The 20,699-nt window shown below is 36.3% G+C and overlaps 1 protein-coding gene and 1 long non-coding RNA gene across 3 annotated transcripts in view; both read right to left on the bottom strand.

Annotated features, from left to right (window-relative positions):
• Positions 1–20,699, bottom strand: part of LOC149475905 (uncharacterized) — a 65,624-nt gene that overhangs the window by 11,426 nt on the left and 33,499 nt on the right. The window lies entirely within an intron of this gene.
• ATPCL (ATP-citrate synthase) overlaps positions 536–20,699 on the bottom strand; it is a 62,243-nt gene continuing 42,079 nt past the window's right edge. For both annotated transcript variants that reach the window (XM_089712775.1, XM_089712774.1), the window contains exons 6-24: positions 19,712–19,791; positions 18,944–19,202; positions 18,035–18,247; positions 16,633–16,790; positions 15,302–15,464; positions 14,464–14,631; positions 13,921–14,044; positions 13,401–13,498; positions 12,223–12,321; positions 11,476–11,591; positions 9,892–10,032; positions 8,411–8,550; positions 7,500–7,648; positions 7,089–7,178; positions 6,080–6,222; positions 4,971–5,133; positions 4,228–4,361; positions 3,289–3,495; positions 536–2,241 (exon numbers count right to left, since the gene is read on the bottom strand). In XM_089712775.1, the coding sequence (XP_089568901.1) occupies positions 2,079–2,241; positions 3,289–3,495; positions 4,228–4,361; positions 4,971–5,133; positions 6,080–6,222; positions 7,089–7,178; positions 7,500–7,648; positions 8,411–8,550; positions 9,892–10,032; positions 11,476–11,591; positions 12,223–12,321; positions 13,401–13,498; positions 13,921–14,044; positions 14,464–14,631; positions 15,302–15,464; positions 16,633–16,790; positions 18,035–18,247; positions 18,944–19,202; positions 19,712–19,791 (2,808 nt within the window). In that variant the 3' untranslated portion in view covers positions 536–2,078. The remainder of the gene's footprint in view (positions 2,242–3,288; positions 3,496–4,227; positions 4,362–4,970; positions 5,134–6,079; positions 6,223–7,088; positions 7,179–7,499; positions 7,649–8,410; positions 8,551–9,891; positions 10,033–11,475; positions 11,592–12,222; positions 12,322–13,400; positions 13,499–13,920; positions 14,045–14,463; positions 14,632–15,301; positions 15,465–16,632; positions 16,791–18,034; positions 18,248–18,943; positions 19,203–19,711; positions 19,792–20,699) is intronic.

Raw genomic sequence — 20,699 nt, 5'->3', positions numbered from 1 at the left:
AGAGGACTATGTTTTATAATATTAAGAAAAGTATGTTTGTTTCGCTCGAAAGCGATAATCTTAGTAACCATGGTTCCGATTTGAATAAATATTTCACTGTTAGATAGTCTATTTATCGAGTGAGGCTACAGGCTTATATATCTAAGGACCGATTTAGTGCGTCGCGGATGACCTACACGGACGCCTATTGGTTCTCATGTCGTTTAAAAATTAAAGATTTGAACGGATTTTAAACACGATTTATTATTACAGAATATCTATGAGATTGACTGTCTCTCCGTGAGCTCGCTGCAAAGTGTGCGAAATGTCATATCGGTCTAAGCATGATATACAATTATACAGCTAACAGTGTAATAATTTTTCAAATCGAACCCGTAGTTCCTGAGATAAGCGCTTTCAAGCAAGCAAACTAACAAAAACTTTTCAGCTTTATTATATTATAGTATAGGTAATTCTGTCTCGTTTACATTTAAAAAAAGTGACAAGGATATCAGACATTTTGTTATTGGTTCAGAAGGTGAAATAAAACACAAAATACAGCAAATAAAAATATATTCAAATTAAATTGACAAATCCAATATTTACACATATACCTACCAACCATTTTCACAAATATACCAATAAATTAAAAATTAAAAAACAAGGTACGACTTACAACTACCTCGACGTCATAATATTATTTGCATTCTAAATAAAATTAACTATTATGCAAGGCCATTACTGAGATTACTTCAAATACGAATCAAAGTATGTATGAAAAGTGTCCATAATTATATTTTTTATTCGTCAATTTTGGTGGCAAATGAAATGTCAAACATAAAAAAAACAGTTTCGAGTGTCTCAATTTTTAGATTAGATTTATCATAAACAATCAAATAAAAACAACTTCGATGTACACATTTTGCTTATGAGAAAAAAAAATTACATTTATGTACTCATCTTTCAACTTATATCAGAACGCATCTAAGTGTAATTTCTAAATATATTTTGTGCACGTATTTTTTTAAATTTTAAAATTTATATAAAAACCTAAGTTTCGTAAACAGCGCACGATATTAGATAAATTTTGCATTTAAATAAATAAACGAGCGTTCTATATTTTGAGGTACGCAAAACCCGCCAGCCCATACATAGCTTAAATTTAACTACTTCATTACATGTATTTTTTTAATCTATAACTAAAATTTCAAGTGTCTTAACCACAATATTATCTATATTAAAAAAAACGAAACGTCAACTATCAAAAAATATTTTTTTTTATCTGTCAAAAATTCTTAGTAATCTGTACTCGCTACAATTCAAAGGAATGTTCGAGGCCGCGACGAAAGGTAAGGAATGTTAGAAAATGCAATATTTTCATACAAATTTTTACTTTCCGAGAAATGTTACAACAGTATATTATGTATAATATAGATTAATATTGTATTTGAATTGTAGCGAAATTAAGTGCATTTTATACAATAAATATTCCCCAAAATATTTTTACTTTACACAAGTATGTTGTTCCAACTTCGCGAACAGATGGCACCGTACAAAGTTATATTTTTCTTAAATTGCAAAAAGATTCTATTTGCCAGTATCAAGTAAAAAGTACACATTTATTAACTATAAAAAAAATAGCACAGACAAAAATTATTCGAAATACACATTTTTATTACAGCGCCATCTAGCGGCGAACGTCGGAACTACGTCGTATTACTATATAACCATTTGAGTAAATAAATAGTACATAGACAAAGATTCATACAAATCGGTTCCAATGCAAAAAAAATTGTCCTATGTATAAAAACAAATTTGTTTTTTCAAGATTTTAAAAAAGTTATTTATACATAAGAGATGTTATAAGAAAACTATAATATTATAATTGAATCAAGAGAATAACAAATTTTATTTAATTTATAACTATATTGTTGTTTCTGTAGCAAAGTAGGTAAGAACGTTCCTACATAAATGTTAAAAATTTGTTCTGACGATTTATATGTGCAATTCTAATTGAATATATAAATGTTTGAGTCGAGTTTACGTTCCTAGTTCCTAAATCTTTATCCATGTACTATATATGCACTCATGTTATATATTTAGTTCAAGGGAGACATGTATGTGATATCGTCCCACGGGTGTCTATAAAGGGGTTGTTTCATCCGCTTCTGGTCTAGATAATGGCCGATCAGACCGATCGTACGACCGAGCACGAATAACGCGTTTATGGAGCCCATTTGTATGTAGTTGTTGCCCTCCTCCCTGAAAATACATTTAGTAATTAGTTTTATGGTATTTAAATGATTTTTTTATGAGATAACATTGCTCTGGTATGGCAAAAAGACGCGGGTTCGAATCCTGCTCGGTGGTCGAATTTTGTATTCTCTAAAAATGTCTCGCTGTGAACATGATAATCATTGCTAAGGTTGTGACTTGTGACTTCATTTTTATGGAAAACTACAAACAATAATATATCGTCTACGTAAATATTGTTTTACAACGCAACTTTTTTACCATCGCCAATATGATGAAAGCGGAAAAGCGAGGTTGCATAGTGGAAATTCGAAAAGAGACATCAATATCTGTAGTGCTATTGTGTATGTCTGTCTGTCTGTCAATACTCACTGCGAGAACAGCTGGCAGTGCCGGAACAGATCGACCATGGCCGCTGCAACTATTCCGTCCATGTTCAGTATGAGGTTGGGACTGCGTTGTTATCGTATCTATGGTGTACAATATATTGTACACCATGTCAATACTCACTGCGAGTACAGCTGGCAGTGCCGGAACAGATCGACCATGGCCGCTGCAACTATTCCGTCCACGTTCAGTATGAGGTTGGGACTGCGTTGTTATCGTATCTATGGTGTACAATATATTGTACACCGTGTCAATACTCACTGCGAGAACAGCTGGCAGTGCCGGAACAGATCAACCATGGCAGCTGCAACTATTCCGTCCACGTTCAGTATGAGGTTGGGACTGCTTTGTTATCGTATCTATGGTGTACAATATATTGTACACCGTGTCAATACTCACTGCGAGAACAGCTGGCAGTGCCGGAGAACCATGGCAGCTGCAACTATTCCGTCCATGTTCAGTATGAGGTTGGGACTGCGTTGTTATCGTATCTATGGTGTACAATATATTGTACACCATGTCAATACTCACTGCGAGAACAGCTGGCAGTGCCGGAACAGATCGACCATGGCCGCTGCAACTATTCCGTCCACGTTCAGTATGAGGTTGGGACTGCGTTGTTATCGTATCTATGGTGTACAATATATTGTACACCGTGTCAATACTCACTGCGAGAACAGCTGGCAGTGCCGGAACAGATCAACCATGGCAGCTGCAACTATTCCGTCCACGTTCAGTATGAGGTTTGGCTTCTTGCGTGTTGTTATCGCTTCAACGTCCAACGCATATCTAGTGACGGGCCACGCGGGCCAACGGGCTGTCACGTAGGCCTTGAGTTCGCGGACTCGGGAGTCCGGGTTGTTTATGGACTTCACTCTGGAATGAGAGTGAATTATTTTAGAAAAAATTAAAAAAAGTGACGCTTTAGGAATGTTCGCAAAGTACATTGTGAAATCTACATTTTTTCATGTGAGCAAAATGATATTGTAAATAAAAGTGGTGGTATTGTAGAACATCACTGATATAAACTAAGATTTTTTTAATAATAGACATCACTTTCGATCACAAGGAGGGATTCGAACCCACGTCTTTTTAGCCTTGTCTCTCGGCTACTCGTGATCCCGCTAGGCCAATCTAATTTTTTGTTATTTCGGTTTATGTGTCTACAGGACGTACCCCGCGCCATCTATTGAGATGAATAAACGGTCTCAACCAACATTATAAAAATCTATATCGTACTCGTTTTATTTAAATTTATTTTTTATATGCCTCCTGACACAAGCGTTTTATTAACTTACTAGCTTACCGCCCGTGGCTTCGCCCGCTTTGTCTAAAACCTAGTAAATGATATACTAAAACCTTCCTCTTGAATCACTCTATCTATTAAAAAAAACCGGATCTAAATCAGTTGCGTAGTTTTAAAGATTTAAGCATACAAAGGGACATAGGGCCAGAAAAAGCGACATTGTTTTATACTATGTAGTGATAGTGACTAGGAGTAGATCCAAGCACAAATTAGTTTAAAAACTAAAAGTAAATGAAATAAATGCATAAATTTGAATTTCAATTCACATTTGAATGCTATAAAACTAAATATTAAACACATACCTATGTCCAATGCCCATAATGAGTTCCCCTTTAGCCCGTTTCTCGTTGACGAACTCCTGCGGGTGTTGTCCCTTGTCGTACGCGGCGCAGAAATCTAACGCGGCCCGGTCTAATGCACCGCCGAAACGATCGCCCTGGAGAAAGGAAAAACAATAAAAATAAATAATTTTGTCAAAATGTACATACATTATGCACTAGCCGTTCCCCGCTGTTTCATCCGCATTGCTCCGCTCCTGTTGGTCTTAGCGTGATGATATATAGCCTATAGCCTTCCTCGATAAATGGGCTATATAACACCGAAAGAATTTTTTTAAATCGGACCAGTAGTTCCCGAGATTAGCGCGTACAAACAAACAAACAATAAAACAAACTCTTCAGCTTTATAATATTAGTATACATTATACAGGGTGGAAAAACGGTACTTGAAATACTAGAGATAGCAAATTTTGCTAAAATGTAACATTCGTTTATTTGTAAAAGAAATAGAACTGCATTTAAAGATTTTCTATAATCATTTTGCCACTCCATGGCCCATAGAAAATATGAAGTTGTTTCTTTTTTTCTAATTTTCACGTAAATTTGTAAAATTATTTAGCATAAGTAACTGAATATTAGCATATATTTTTTAAATGTGTCAGTCATGTTATCGAGACGTAATGGCCGCCGGTCTATGAGCAAGTCTAGCCTAGTCTATGCTTTGTGTCTAGTCTATGCTCTCTGTCTAGTCTATGGTCATCACTCACGATGGTCAGCAGGCCAGAGACAACAGACGAGATGAGGTCCTTGCCGGCTCGAGCGGTGACCATAGTGTTGTGGGCGCCGGATACAGCCGGTCCGTGGTCAGCTGTCACTATGAGAACAAGCTCGAAGAACTTGCAAGCCCACTCGGGTAGTTCGCGTTGGAACCTGGAAAAAAAAATAGATAAATTATTATAATGGAACAAGGTTCAATTCACAAGTATTTCTAATCTATACCACATAACAAAACATAGGAACTGCAATATTTGTTATGGCTCTATGTACTTAAATTATATAATATGTATGTTTATCAACCATCTGGTTTCCATAACATATGGGTTTGTGTCCCATAATAATATGGGATCAGGTCGTGCTGTGTGTGAAAATTCTCCAGAAAAATATTCTACTAGCTTTCCGCTCGCGGCTTCGCTAGCTTTTTCTAAGAAAAACCCGCATATTTCCCGTTCCCGTGGGATTTCCGTGATGAAATCTATCCTATGTGTTAATCCAAGTTACCCTCTATATGTTTGCTAAATTTCATTCTAATCGGTTCAGTAATATTTGCGTGAAAGAGTAACAAATATACACACACACATAGATCCATCCTCAAACTTACGCATTTATAACTTTTTTATTATTTAAAATCTTGTTTTTATTTTTAATTATATGAATTTAATTTGTATGGAATGTAATGTTATAAAGCGTATTACTAACATAGTTTCTAAGATTAATCTATACTAACACAAATATGGATGTATATCTGAAAATAAAAAAAAATATTTATAATTAACATTGAGATAATATTACTACGTATGGAGGAGACACCACGAACAAAATCTGTGCGCCATTTTTTTGTTCTAACTAAGTTTTAAAAATTATTATCTAGTTAGGTACTTACCGATGAAAGTTATTCCTTTGCACTTTTCCGTATTATTTGTATTATTTGTGCAATATCGTAACACACACGAAGGCATATTTGATGCGTTTCACTTTAAAACAAATAAAAAATGAGCGTGCAGTTAAGCCATATGGCTTATGGTGAGCGTAACATAAGTGATATAGGCGGTGTCGTCTCCATATGTATATCTCAATGCTTTTTTCCTATTCAACTCACCACAGCAAGCTGATAGTGCCGCCCACGCCCAACTGCCTCTCGAGCACTTGGCTGATCGGCACACCGCAGTAACTCAACTCTTGACCGCGCTCGTCGCATATTGTGCTTATAAACGCCGCCGGTTTGCGGATCAGACCGAGTTTCTGGAAGAAATGTGAAAAAATAATGTATTGAAATCCCTACTAATATTATAAATGCGAAAGTAACTCTGTCTGTCTGTTTGTTACGCTTTCCCGCTTAAACGATTTTGATGAAAATTGGCACATACAATCTTTAGACGCTGAGAAAGAACATAGGCTACCTTTTATCAAAACACCACGCGGGCGGAAGCTAGTAGTAAATATAGCGACAAAAAATAAACTAGATCGACAGTTGCGGTTAAAATTGTCCGGGACGAAACTCTGCCTATCCTATCTCTCTAGTTGGATCGAACTGCACATGGTGTGCGAATTTTATTATAATCGGTTAAGTGGTTTAGGACTCCATTGAGGACAAACATTGTGACACGAGATTTATGTATATTAAGATTTGAACATTATTTCCGTGAAATAATGTTTTTATTGCAATTAAAAATTGCTGCTGGTACCAGTTTATTTTTTACTAGCTTTCCACCCTCGGCTTCGCCCGCGTTTTCAAGGTAAAACCCGCATAGTTCCCGTTCCCGTGGAATTTTCGGGATGAAACCTATCTAATGTGTTAATCCAAGTTACCCTCTATATGTGTGCTAAATTTCATAGTTAAAGGTTCAGTACTCGTCGCATATTGTGCTTATAAAAGCGGCTGGTTTGCGGACAATAATAGTTGCTTATTCGAAACTACATATTGTACAGCGTGGAAATTTTTAGTACTAATACTGGACAAATTTTGCTGAAAGGAAACATTCCTTTATTTTTAGAAAGAAATAGAACTGCATTCTAAGAATTTCGAAAATTCACCTGGCTCTGCCGGGAATCGAACTAACTAAAAAATTTTTTGATCTTATTATACACATCTAAACTAGTGAACTCACCCTGGCCCAGTCGTAATCCATCGGCACCTTTGGAGGCTCGACCTCCTCTTTGACGATAATTTTTCCCTCCTTCACCAATTTGTCGTACACCTGTAAACGTAAAATAATTTTATTTGTAGCGAAATTTCATAAATGTTTGTCTTTGTTATCAATACTTTGCAAAATCTATAATTTCTTGATTAACATAATTTATAAAGAATAGAAAAAAATCTATCACTTAGCGGGACTCGAACCCGCATCCTTTCACGCCAATCCGGGGCGGATGCTTCACCAACTGGGCTACTCTTGACCCGGCAGAACAATCGAATTTATTATATTCTTTATAAATTTATATTTATAAAGCATTTGAATGCCATAAAACAAAAAAAAATAATTTAAATAAAACTTATGACGTCACCGAGCGTCACCAACCTGTCTCACAGCGTCACCCAGCGTATCGAACGACGCGGGCACGGTGACGCCGTACTGTTTGAGCGACGCGTTCTTAGCGGCCGCCTTCTCTAGCGCAGAACCCGCGAGCGAACCCGCGTGACCGAACTGTACTTCGGACGTGAACATGTCTGCGGACAAAATGATAAATAAAATATTTTTTTAAATAAATAAATATTTCGGCACTATTTTCACACACGGCACGATTTGATCCCATACTAAGCTTTCGCTTGTATTATGGAAACCAGATAAACATACGTATCGCACGGCACACGTGGTACTCCCCCCCCACCCCCCACTCACCGGAACAAGTGCCGATACACCAAGCGACCATGGGTTTGGCGATCAAACCGTCCCGTATCGCGCTTCACAGGTGGTACTCCTTTCCCACTATTTCCCCTCTACGTCTCCCCATTTCCCCACTATTTCTCCCCATCTCCCCACTTCTTCTCCCCATTTCCCCACTACTTCTCCCCATTTCCCCACTACTTCTCCCCATTTCCCCGCTACTTCTCCCCATTTCCCCGCTACTTCTCCCCATTTCCCCGCTACTTCTCCCCATTGCCCCAGTACTTCTCCCCGTTTCCCCACTACTTCTCCCCATTTCCCTCTACTTCTCCCCACTTCTTCTCCCCATTTCCCCACTACTTATCCCTATTTCCCCACTACTTCTCCCCATTTCCCCGCTACTTCTCCCCATTTCCCCAGTACTTCTCCCCATTTCCCCACTACTTCTCCCCATTTCCCCACTACTTCTCCCCATTTCCCCATTACTTCTCCCCATTTCCCCGCTACTTCTCCCCATTTCCCCAGTACTTCTCCCCATTTTCCCACTATTTCTCCCCATTTCCCCACTATTTCTCCCAATATCCCCACTACTTCTCCCCACTCACCGGAACAAGTGCCGATACACCAAGCGACCATGGGTTTGGTGATCAAACCGTCCCGTATCGCGCGGCACACGTGGTACTCCTCAACGCCGCCCACTTCGCCGAGCAGCACTAGCATCTTGACGTTCGGATCCGCTTCGAATCTGATTGAATTATTAATAAATTAATGATTTAATACATTGACATTGAAGATTTTGACGGATATTAAACGCGTTTTGAAGTGAAAACTTCTTTAGCGGCGTTGAGCACTTTTTCTGTAATGGGTATAAAATCTTAAACTCGCGTCAGGACACGTGACCTGATCGAAAAAGCGTAAGACGGATACCATTCCAAAATATCAAACATGCTCAACGTTAATAATCAAGTTTTCACTTCTGCCGGCACTCCCGGAGTGCAACCCGTCTTTTTCTATTCATTACTAAAGTACGGCCAACGAGAAGCGATACCTAATGTATACAAAACACATGCAAGGTCATTGGGAATTGCAACTTTTTGAAACTATATAGTTTTAAAAAATATCCGGCAAATTGTAATAATACCAAAAAGGAAAGTCTATTTTTATAAATTTTATCATAATTATTTAATTGTATAATGTAGATTTGAATTAAATAACGCGAATAATAATAATTTTCCGAATCATAAAATATAATAAGAATAATAAAATAGCCGGCCGAATGTTGTCGAACCCGTCTTGACGTTGTTATGTTTTTGAGAACGAGACATTACAACAAAGACACAAGATGGAAAGAGATAGATATTAGATTGTCAACGCCAGTTGTTTTTTAGGTTAATGACCTTTCGTATCGCTTCTCGTTGGCCTTACATTAGCTGCGCTCCGCGGTTTCACCCGCGTAGCTCCGCTCCTGTTGGTATTAGCGAGATGATATATAGCCTATAACCTTCCTCGATAAATGGGCTATCTAACACCGAAAGAATTTATCAAATCGAACCAGTAGTTCCTGAGATTAGCGCGTTTAAACAAACAAACTCTTCAACTTTTTAATATTAGTATAGACAGCGGAAGATATTGCAAAATTCGTACTTTATGAAAGAACATGAACTGATTCAGAATTTTCCCTTCAAAATGTATTTTGGATATTATTACACTTTAAAGTGTTATTAAATTTTATTCAAACTATGTTTTGATTTTCAATAACCATAAAAAAAACACTTATCGTATCGATTAACGTTCACTGTTACAGTCATCGCATAAAAAACATCACTCATTAAGAAAATTACATTAAAAAGAACAAAGAATTCTCCACCTGTTATTTTTTTTTAATTATAATATACAAAAAAAAACCATTCAAACAGTGTTTTCACGAATGTCGGTAAAAAAACCATATTTTTCAAAAATAAATAACTTGACTACCTCAGAAACATTTTTAGGAATATCGGTTAAAAATAAAATAATACGCCGAAATTAAAGTACATAACAATAAAAACACCTTTTTTTTAGGTATTCCCTAAAATAAATAACTCACCTCAACAGATGATCAATAAACGTGGTCCCCGGATACCTGTCACCACCGATAGCGACACCTTCACAAACGCCGTCCGCGTTTTTCGACAAAATGTTGTTAAGTTCGTTACTCATACCTCCGGAACGGGACACGTAGGCCACGCTGTGAACAAAAAGTAATTAAAATATAATTATTTATTGAATAGGCATGACGAAAGATTTTGAAATCCTCTTCCATAATGTGTGTATACGTTTACTATACAAGAAAAACCCTATATTTCGGTAATATACTTAAATTTAACGAAGATAAAAGCCATTTTTCAAAAAATATTTATTAACTGTGCCAAAACAGCTCGCAGGTGTCATGGCGTAGGCGTGACGTCAAACTTTGGTAAATACGTAATTATATGTACGCATTGCGAAGAAAATTAAAAAAGTCTGTATTTAATATGTGTTATAGAAACGAATTTAAAAGTTTATGAGTGGTGTGCAGTATTGCAGTATGAATCCACATAAAAATAATGCTCAAAAATGTGTTAGTAATTATTTCAAGCGAGAAATAATAAGAAATGATTGTATAAAGTTGGTGCGGAGAACCCCGAACCACGTATTCGTGAATTCGCAATTGTATTTCTGTTCTGAGTCGATAAAGCATACGTGAAACAATAGAAAATAAATAAAAATGCGTATTCTCAACATATTCATAACAACAAAACACATCTGACGCGAGTTGTTTACTTAAGCGTGACGTCACGCGTGTTTTAGTCAAAATGGCTAACTGCAGAATTTCAATGTTTTATTTTATTGATAATCTCATTAATCTTAATGGTTTTAAGATTTCTAAGTCACTATATTGAATTTATTTATTGTACATTTTCCCTTAAAAACACTAATACGATCATTTATGGATACTGTCGTCATGCCTATTATTGAATAAAAAATTCTTTACTGCACACTAAATACATAATTACAAAAAAAAAAGAGCAATACACGTACAGACGGCGGTCTTATCGCTGTGGCGATTTCTGCCAGACAATCCGAAATATAAAAGGATTACATTTATTGTGGTTATAATTTTGACTGACCAGTTGGCTTAGTTGGTAGTGACCCTGCCTTTTATTAATTGCAGTTTCGAGATAATAAAACAATTTTGTAATAAAACAGCGCTGACATAATTTTTTTTTTCATCATCCTATCAAGTGAAAGTCACTGGTACCGACATACCTGTTTATACCTGCCAACCTAGCCGTTTGTCCCGGTAAATATTAGAAAACGACAATGACTGCACATTCTGTAGGTTTCATACTTTAAGTCTATTATATTTTTTTTTCTATTATCTTGATACTGCAATTAATTTAAAAAAAAATGTTTTTTTTTTCTAATTCATTAAAAATGTCCTGTCCAGGATTTTCCCAGTCAACCCATTTTTAATACATTTTTTAAAACACTAAATTTATTATAAAATTGGTCTCATTCTATTATCACGCCGGTGAAGGTCGACCTATATTCGGATCTTAGACCAATATAATAACCAACAAATGCTCAATAAACGTCCAAAATCGCTCTACAAACTCTTACAAAACGTCCAAAAAACGCTCCAACTAACCTGCCAGGTCTATACAACTTGCTATCAATGATATTGTCGATCATGCCAGCTGTGTTGCCAATTTTGAAGCAACCAGGCTTAATTCCACCCACTGTGGCCGGCCCGATTATGTTCACCTGAAAATAATAATAAAAACAATTAAAAAACAACATTATTACTGTGTTTTACGATCAATACTCATCAAATAATTAATAAAAATATTTTTTGTAATGCAGAAGAGGCAAGATAAAAAACTTAAAACTAACTTTTTCTAAAAAGAAGTTATGCAATATGAAAAAATTGTTTTACAGTTTAAAACAATTGAAGGTATAATTATATTGAATAAATTGAAGGTATAACTTAAAAAAAATGCAATAAAAAAACTGTCCTGAATCATATTATATACTTTTTTATATACTTTTATTACATTTTTATCAGATCGGATCCGGGACGAACAACTAGTATTAACATCATTAAGGAAAATCGTCTCTTAAAAAAATGTTTATTGATTTTTGGTACTTTGATTTTGTCAACGCTTATATAATAACTAGCTTACCGCCCGCGGCTTCGCCCGCTTTGTCTAAAACCTAATAAATTATATACGAAAACCTTCCTCTTGAATCACTCTATCTATTAAAAAAATTCGCATCAAAATCCGTTGCGTAGTTTTAAAGATTTAAGCATACAGAGGGACAGAGAAAGCGACTTTGTTTTATACTATGTAGTGATATATTAAACAATTTGAAATACATATACAAAAATACTTACGCCTCTTGCATCAGCCAATTTGATAATTTTCCTCGTCATGTTCTCGGGGATTCCTTCAGCGATGATCACGACTGTGTTTATTTGTGGATGTTGCATCGCCTGTGACATACATACAAACATTCATACAAAATTATATTATGTTTGAGTAATGTATAACAAAAAATGTTATTCTTATTTTATAGTTCAATGAATACAATTTTTAAATACATATTTGTAAACAATCCTGTTTTTTCTTTATACGATTTTTGTTGACTAATTTAAGAGTTCATTGTAAACACACATATCATTTTAAAAATACATCAGGTACCTCATTTAAAAACTGTTAGACTACAGGCTTACAGACTTTGTGGACCACCATTTTTGTACGGCATCTGTGTCATACTATTTCTGTACTTTTAATCTATTATTACGCAACGCCGTACAAATAATAATAGTTTAAAAAAACAAAAAGACACGCTTTTTATAGAAAACCGAACTAAAAAATAGAAAATTTTATCAAATTAGTGTATTGTCATCGGTCCTCAATAAATCTACAAAGTTTGAACGAAATCTGGCCGTTTAAAGTGGGTCAAAATCGCGCCCAAAGAAGTCGGTTACAAACATACAGGTGAAGCTAATATAAAGCGTGTAAAATCATGGAGACAAGGGGAAAAATCTCTACTTATACTTTCGAATTCTCATCTGCACTCAGTTGGACATCTAAGTGACGTCATAGTGCTGAATCTTATTATTTTATGCTCTTATATCGTTCTAGATATGTCACCTGGTGGTTCAAATGACCCATACATTTTTCAACATGGGCCTGTAGTCAATGTCTAATATTGTAGTACAATTAAAAAATATGGATTATATAAAATAAAAAGCAGACATCGATTTTTCGTTACAATATTATTTAGAAAAACCTTTTTAATATTACGTAAAACTTATATGTTTGCCGCCTCCTTGGTAAAGTGGTTGACGCGTGAGCGTAGCACCGAGGGATCCTGGGTTCGATTCCCGGTGGAGACGAAGAAAAAAAAATGTCTTGGTCTGGTAGGACACAGAAGGCTGATCACCTACTTGTCCCTAAAGAAAATCGATCAGTGAAACAGATGTATAATGTATCTGCCCCTTACCCCACTAGGGGACATGGGACTTCACTTTACTTTTTTTATATGTAATATTTTTATATTCCAAACCTGAATAGTGCTATCATAAGCAGATCTCAAAGACGCAAAGTTGACCAAGACCGTGGCCTCTTGATGCTTCCGCATTGCTACATCCATGTCGCAGAATACTGTAAAATAATAAATAATAATTAATAGAGTTAAGAAAAAAACTAAAAATATACTAATAAAGCCGTGAAATTATTGTATTGTCACCGATCCTTGATAAGTGTACAAAGTTTGAATTCAATTTGTCTGTTTAAAGTGCATCAAAATCGATAAAGGAGTCAGTTACATTCAAACATACAGATGAAGCTCGTTAAAAAACATTATATTATAAAATACTAGGTGCGCCCCGCGGTTTTACCCGCATCCCTCCGCTCCTATTGGTCTTAGCGTGATGATATAGCCTACTGCCTTCCTCGAGAAATGGGCTATCTAACACCGAAATAATTTTTCAAATCGGACCATTAGTTCCTGAGATAAGCGCGTTCAAACAAACAAACAAACGAGCGGCTTTATAATATTAGTATAGATATAAAAATTAACTCACCAGGTATAAAAACTTCCTTGTTCCCAAAGTAATATTTCTGCTTATGATCAGCAGTGAACGGATACACTATCGCCACGACGGACGGTTCCGCGCGACGGCATATGTAGTCGAAGTCGAGCATGCCCTGAAATGTATAAAGTATAAATAAATAAATAATTAAAAAAAAAATATTCTTCACTTCTTTCTAGTTAAAATCAATATCAATTTCTTCCATGGGTATTTACACAATAAAACCGAAAAAAGAACCTTAAAAATCTGTCTCCAGACTAAAGTCCATCGTGGTCGATGTCGGCAGCTAGTATAAGACGAAAAAAAACGATAGCGCTTGTTGTAGACAATAAAACTAGTAAAAATGCCCCAAAAACTAACCCAGATACATATTATTTCATGCCTGCGTCTCGATCTAAGCGAAAAAAATCGGTAAAAACCCAGAAAATCCTGTCAAAACTGGCAAAAAGCCTTAAAAAACGCGGAAAAACCCCGAAAAACCCGGTAAAAACGCTCTAAAAATCAGTAAAACCCCCGTTTTTAGCCCAAACTTACCTGTATAGCTCTATTCTGCATGCCCCAAACGATCGCCTTGGTCCTATCGCTGAACAGCGGTCGTGCGGTCGACGTCTGCTGGCCCAGGTCCATTCTGGTCGGCGCTTGTGAGCAGACCAGGTCCAGGAGTTGGTTTGTAAGTTCTGGTAACTCGATTTGTGGCGCTGGCTGTGAGGAGAATGTTATAGAAAGTAATTTTATTTATTCAATTATTTTTATAGAAAAATATAAGTATTTATAAGTATAAGCCAAAAGCTCCACATTAAATTCGTGTTTAAAGAAATTTAAATTTACACAACTACAGATTTATCGAAATAAGTATAAGTAATATATCTTTTCTATTAGTAGTACTGACATTTGACGGGGTCATGGAATAATATTTCACGGGGTAATAGATTTAAAGAGGAATCACAAACCCTTACAATTTTTTATAGCAGTCATGTTCGACTACAGCCCAAACCCCTTTTTTATAATAAACTAGAGGTCCGCCCCGGCTTCGCCCGTGGTACATATTTCGCAATAAAAGGTAGCCTATGTCCTTTCTCGGGTATCAAAATATCTCCATACCAAATTTCATGCAAATTGGTTCAGTAGTTTAGGCGTGATTGAGTAACAGACAGACTGACAGAGTTACTTTCGCATTTATAATATTATAGTATGGATAAATAAATTTGTATAAACCTAACATTTTTCTTTTCTACTCACAGATTTCTCTTGTTCCAGCAATTTTTATTGTCAAAATCTCGATTTTTGTGTGTCAAAACCTAGTTTTTTTGAAATTTTTTTGTCAAAAACCAAAACAATTTTTCCCCTTTTTCCCCTATCTTCGTTCACTCACCGATTTCTCCGGCTTAGGCAATTGTTTCGGCGCATAATCCAGCTGGTGGTCGGGCGGTATCGGAGCTTGTCCGAGCGCGAGCCCAACTATGGCCGTCATGTTCGATTCCGGGCCAAACACGTACATCGGTATACGGAGACGGTGGCCCACTTCGCGCATTTGCCTGGGAAATAGTGAAAATAAATAAAAATAAAATAATCTATACTAATACATATTATAAAGAGTTTCCTCTTTATAATACACTAGTCTAGCTTTCCGCCCGCGGCTTCGCCCGCTTTGTCTAAAATAATAAATTATATACAAAAACATTCCTCTTGAATCACTATATCTATAAAAAAAACCGCATCAAAAACCGTTGCGTAGTTTTAAAGATTTAAGCATACATAGGGGCATAGGGACAGAGAAAGCGACTTTGTTTTATACTATGTAGTGAAGTGATATAGGTTTGTAATTATGTATGTATGGTTTTCACGCATTAACTACTGGAGCGATTTTGATGAAATTTGGCACAGATAATTTCTAGACCTTGAGAAAGAACATAGGCTACCTTTTATTGTGAAATATGTACCACGGGCGAAGCCAGGGCGGACCGCTAGTAGTGAATAAATTCGAAAACACTCGAAACTTCGAAAATTTCTCATTTGTCTAGAAATTGGATAAATTTATACATTACAATTATTTATTTGACAATCGAATGTACGACACCAAGTTAAAAATATTTACAAGTATACAATAAACGCCTTAGCTTAACCTTTTCGTAGTAAACTGTTATTTTTCTTGTGTATTTTTTTATCTGTTTGATTACTGCGAATAAATTCTAATTCTATTCTATTCTAAACGCAGTGTGATGTGATGTGACATGACGTCATGTGATGTGATGTGACGTCATGTGATGTGATGTAACGTCGTCTGATGTGATATTATGTCGGGCTATTTGATGATATGCATTACAATATGGTATGACTTGAATATAATTTATTATATTAGTATAAGAAATTACACGCGAGGCCGGGTTAAATATTATTTTTAATGTAATAAGAATGTACTGCGAATGAATGTTCTACACAGCTACCTAATTGATGTAGGTAGTTGATAACAAAACGCAGCAAATCAACAACTATTAGCAAAGTAAGGGTAGTTGGGTCGAACGTGGTATAAACAACGTCCGAGCTCCTAGGCACGATTCGTACGAATGCGCCACGATTCAAAGGAAAGCGGCAATTTATAGTTTTCGACAGCTAAACATGTTTTGACAGGAAATAGTGACAGCTATTCATCCACAAAAATATTAAATCAAAAGTTACGTCTAACAATAGTTTTATTCAACTAACCTCAACCCCTCCTGATAGTTAGGTCCACCCCTCCTCACAAATATGGTGACGTTGTACTGCAGTAAGGCGTCTTTGTAAGTTTCTATCGCGGTTATGATACCACGGAAAGTGTCCGCCACGTTCGTGAAATTGGCTATACCACCGCCTATGATTAGTACCTGGAATATAAGATATAGGATAAAAATATTGAGAATAAGATAGGAATAATAGGGCGAGAAAAGATTGCAAAAATAGGGAAAAAACGTATGCAATAAGGAAAGCCTCCTCGGTACAGTGGTTGACGCGTGAGCGTAGCACCGAGGGGTCCTGTCCCATGGGTGTAGACGATGAAAAAAAAATGTCTCGGTCTGGCAGGACACATAAGGCTGATCACCTACTTGTCACTAAAGAAAATCGATCAGTGAAACAGATGCATAATGCATCCGCCCCTTACCCCACTTGGAGACATGGGACTTCACTTAATAAAGAAAGCATATTTTATTCTTGTACCACAGTGTCTTGTTATTATCGCTATATAGGTACAAACATGATTTTCCTAGTGTATTTATTTTTTTTTTAATAGAAGATTTGAAAGCTAACAATTGTTATCATTTGTTTTTAGATCTTCTTTACTATGGGATTGCAGTTTTTACTATTAAAATCAATTTGTGACTATAAAGATATAGTTGAGCATCTTCTCCGCAATAAACGAGCTATCTCTACCACATATGGATACTGGCAAGCACTACCCATATTCACTGCTGACTAACTATGGATACCACCACAAATATTTAATAACCTATCAAAATACCCCCTCTAAACCCATCAATTATTATTTATCATTATTTTTACCTACTTTTCTTACACATTCTACCACTTAAACTTCCAAAAGACCTTTTTACCTTACATTTTCTTACCTTGCCATTAGGATGTCGATCCCTGCACATCAAACTGAATATAGTCTTCGCATAATCCGCAGTCTGGCTCTCAGTGGGCGCGCCCGAGTACTCTCCATAGTTGAACTATCTACTACTGAAGCCGGCTAACTAACTATGGATGGAATCACGTACTCTCCACACTTATTGGCTAACTACTATGGATTCTCATTGGCTAACTAACTATGGATTCTCATTGGCTAACTACTATGGATTCTCATTGGCTAACTAACTATGGATTCTCATTGGCTAACTAACTATGGATTCTCATTGGCTAACTAACTATGGATTCTCATTGGCTAACTAACTATGGATTCTCATTGGCTAACTAACTATGGGTTTTCCTTGGCTAACTAACTATGGATTTTCCTTGGCTAATTAACTATGGATCACATGACGCACTACTGATACTCATGGCTAACTAACTTTGGATTTTCAATGGCTAACTATGGATCCCACCACGCACTATTCTTATTTTTACCACTCACCTTGCCATTAGGATGTCGATCCCTGCACATCAAACTGAATATAGTCTTCGCGTAATCCGCGGTCTGGCTCTCAGTGGGCGCGCCCGAGTACTCCCCGTAGTTGGCGAGCTCGCCCGCGCCGCCGAGCGCGCACACCGTGTCCGTGTACACGACGGACGCGCCGCCGCCGGCCACCATGGTCCAGATACGACCGGACTTGTTTAGGACCGTTAACTGTTGGGGATAGTAAAAAAAATTTAAAACATTTATTACGAAAATGGGAGCAGGTATAAAAATAATTTAAAACAATTTTTGAAGTGAAAACTTCTTTAGCGGCGTTGAGCACTTTTTCCGTAATAGGTATAAAATCTTAAACTCGCGTCAGGACACGTGACCGGATCGAAAAAGCGTTAGACGGATACCATTCCAAAATATCAAACATGCTCAACGTTAATAATCAAGTTTTCACTTCTGCCGGCACTCCCGGAGTGCAACCCGTCTTTTTTTTATAAAAAAAAAATTAGTTGTCTGTAAAGTCGGTTTACTGACGACAGTTGAACGTAACAAAGTCCGATTGTGCTTCTTTGTCGCTCGTTCCGCGCTTTCGCTTGCACTCCAAGCCTTACATGGAACGCCTCAGAGCGAGTTAATAAATAATCTGTCAAAATACTAATTCCCCATTCACCTTCAAACTAACACACACTATTTCTCCCTTCTTTAAACTAGTCCAATTCACCTAGAAATATACCACTTTTATACAAAGATTGTGTTGACTAATTCCCCATTCACCTTCAAACTAACACACACTATTTCTCCCTTCTTTAAACTAGTCCAATTCACCTAGAAATATACCACTTTTATACAAAGATTGTGTTGTAAAACCAACTCTTTCTTTCTCTTTTTCACTCTTTCTATCTCTTTTCGACTCACCTTCAAGCTAGCCCCACTTTTCGCGTCCAAATCAGCTATATGTGCTTCCTCCGGGTACGCGTCCCTTCCGAACGGCGGCGGAAATACAATTTCACCCCAATTCTTGGCACAAATAAAATCTGCAGTTTGATCCAATTTTGCCGCCAAATCTAAGAGATATAACCTCTCGTTTGTGATTACTATGGGATTTATTTCCATATACGTGAAGTATAGATCGACGAACACGCGGTATAGCGATAGTATGAAGGTAGTTAGTATCCTGGAAGGGAAAAATTGAATATATAATTATTATAACACCGTTATTGATAATCTATACTTATATTATAAAGCTGAAGAGTTTGTTTGAACGCACTAATCTCAGGAACTACTGCTCCGATTTGAAAAATTATTTCGAGGAAGGCTATAGGCTATATATTATCACGCTAAGACCAACAGGAGCGGTGTGGGTAAAACCGCGGTGCACAGCTAGTGACTTTAATATAATAATTTTTTTTTTGAAGTGAAACTTCTTTAGGCGCGTTGTGAGTAATAATTCAAGGTGGCGTCATGGCAATACAGTCAATCATGGAGTAAGGCGACGATTTTGGTATCTTAGAATCTTGTCAAAGAAGTTTCACTTCTGACACGTGTGCTCGACACACACGCTCTTTTATACCATCGCGTCATGGCAATACCATCACATCATGGAGTAAGGCGGCGATTTTGGTGTCTTTGAATCTTGCCAAAGAAGTTTCACTTCTGACACATGCTCTTTTTTATAATAATTACCTCTTAATCGTAGTGGATTTGATGTTTTTCAACAGCACGCGGTCAATTTCTTCACCAGTGGGAAAAGTATCCACGGGAATCTGAAAAATTATTAAATTATTGTCGAGCCAATTTAATAGGCAACATTTGACGTCTATCAATTTTATCTTCGAAGAGAGGTAACCTGCTTAAAAACATCGATTAAAGTGAATTAATCGATACGGACTTGAAACATTTGTCAATCGAACTTGAAACACATGTCAATAATTTATGATGATTTTTATTCCCAAGTAATCAATGCATTCGATTCTAGATGTCAGATTTCGATTTTTAGAGTAACGTCTCTGGTATTTAAAAAGAAAAAAGGTTTATTGACACAAAATTGTAGCGACGTCAGTTCTTTAAATCAGAAATTGTTTATTATGTTTAGAATGGTTTATCAGTAAAATCAAATCCTAAAATTACTTGTATCGGTCATTATTATTATAAATATGTAATCGTAATTGAAAAAAGTTAAGCAAATGTGCAGTTCTAACAAAACGAAATATCATGTTATTCTATGTCGTCGTTACTAGGTTACATTGTTGAATTTTGTTGAACTGTCAAATGTTGCCTATTAAAATGGCTCTACTATAATTAAAATATATTATCTGCATTGATATAGCATAAAAAAAAATAATCTATGTTGATCGGTAGAAATACAGTTTTCTATATTGGCAAAATAATTTTTAAACTCGATCAAGTAGTTTGAGTTAAATCGTAAAAAGTCAAAAAATTAGGACTATGTCGATAATAGTTTGACAATGAAAAATGCTCTCCGCTGCGGTCCGCCATATCTGTGGCGGCCCTAAGCTTGTTTTATAGTTTTTAAACTATATTTAAGAATTCAAACTAAAACATTTATTTATTCAATAAGACTTCTTCTAGAAGCACTTTTAATTCGTCATAACGTGTTTTTAAAATTTACCACCGATTCGGAAAGCAGTATCTATGAAGAAGAATCGACAAG

The sequence above is a fragment of the Colias philodice genome, chromosome 29, assembly GCF_061535455.1.
Source record: "Colias philodice isolate Cphi_HAF_F1 chromosome 29, ilColPhil1 Martin Lab GWU primary, whole genome shotgun sequence".
In the NCBI taxonomy this organism is placed as follows: domain Eukaryota; kingdom Metazoa; phylum Arthropoda; class Insecta; order Lepidoptera; family Pieridae; genus Colias; species Colias philodice.
The sequence above is the reverse complement of the archived record's forward strand: the minus strand, read 5'-3'. Positions and strand labels throughout refer to the sequence as shown.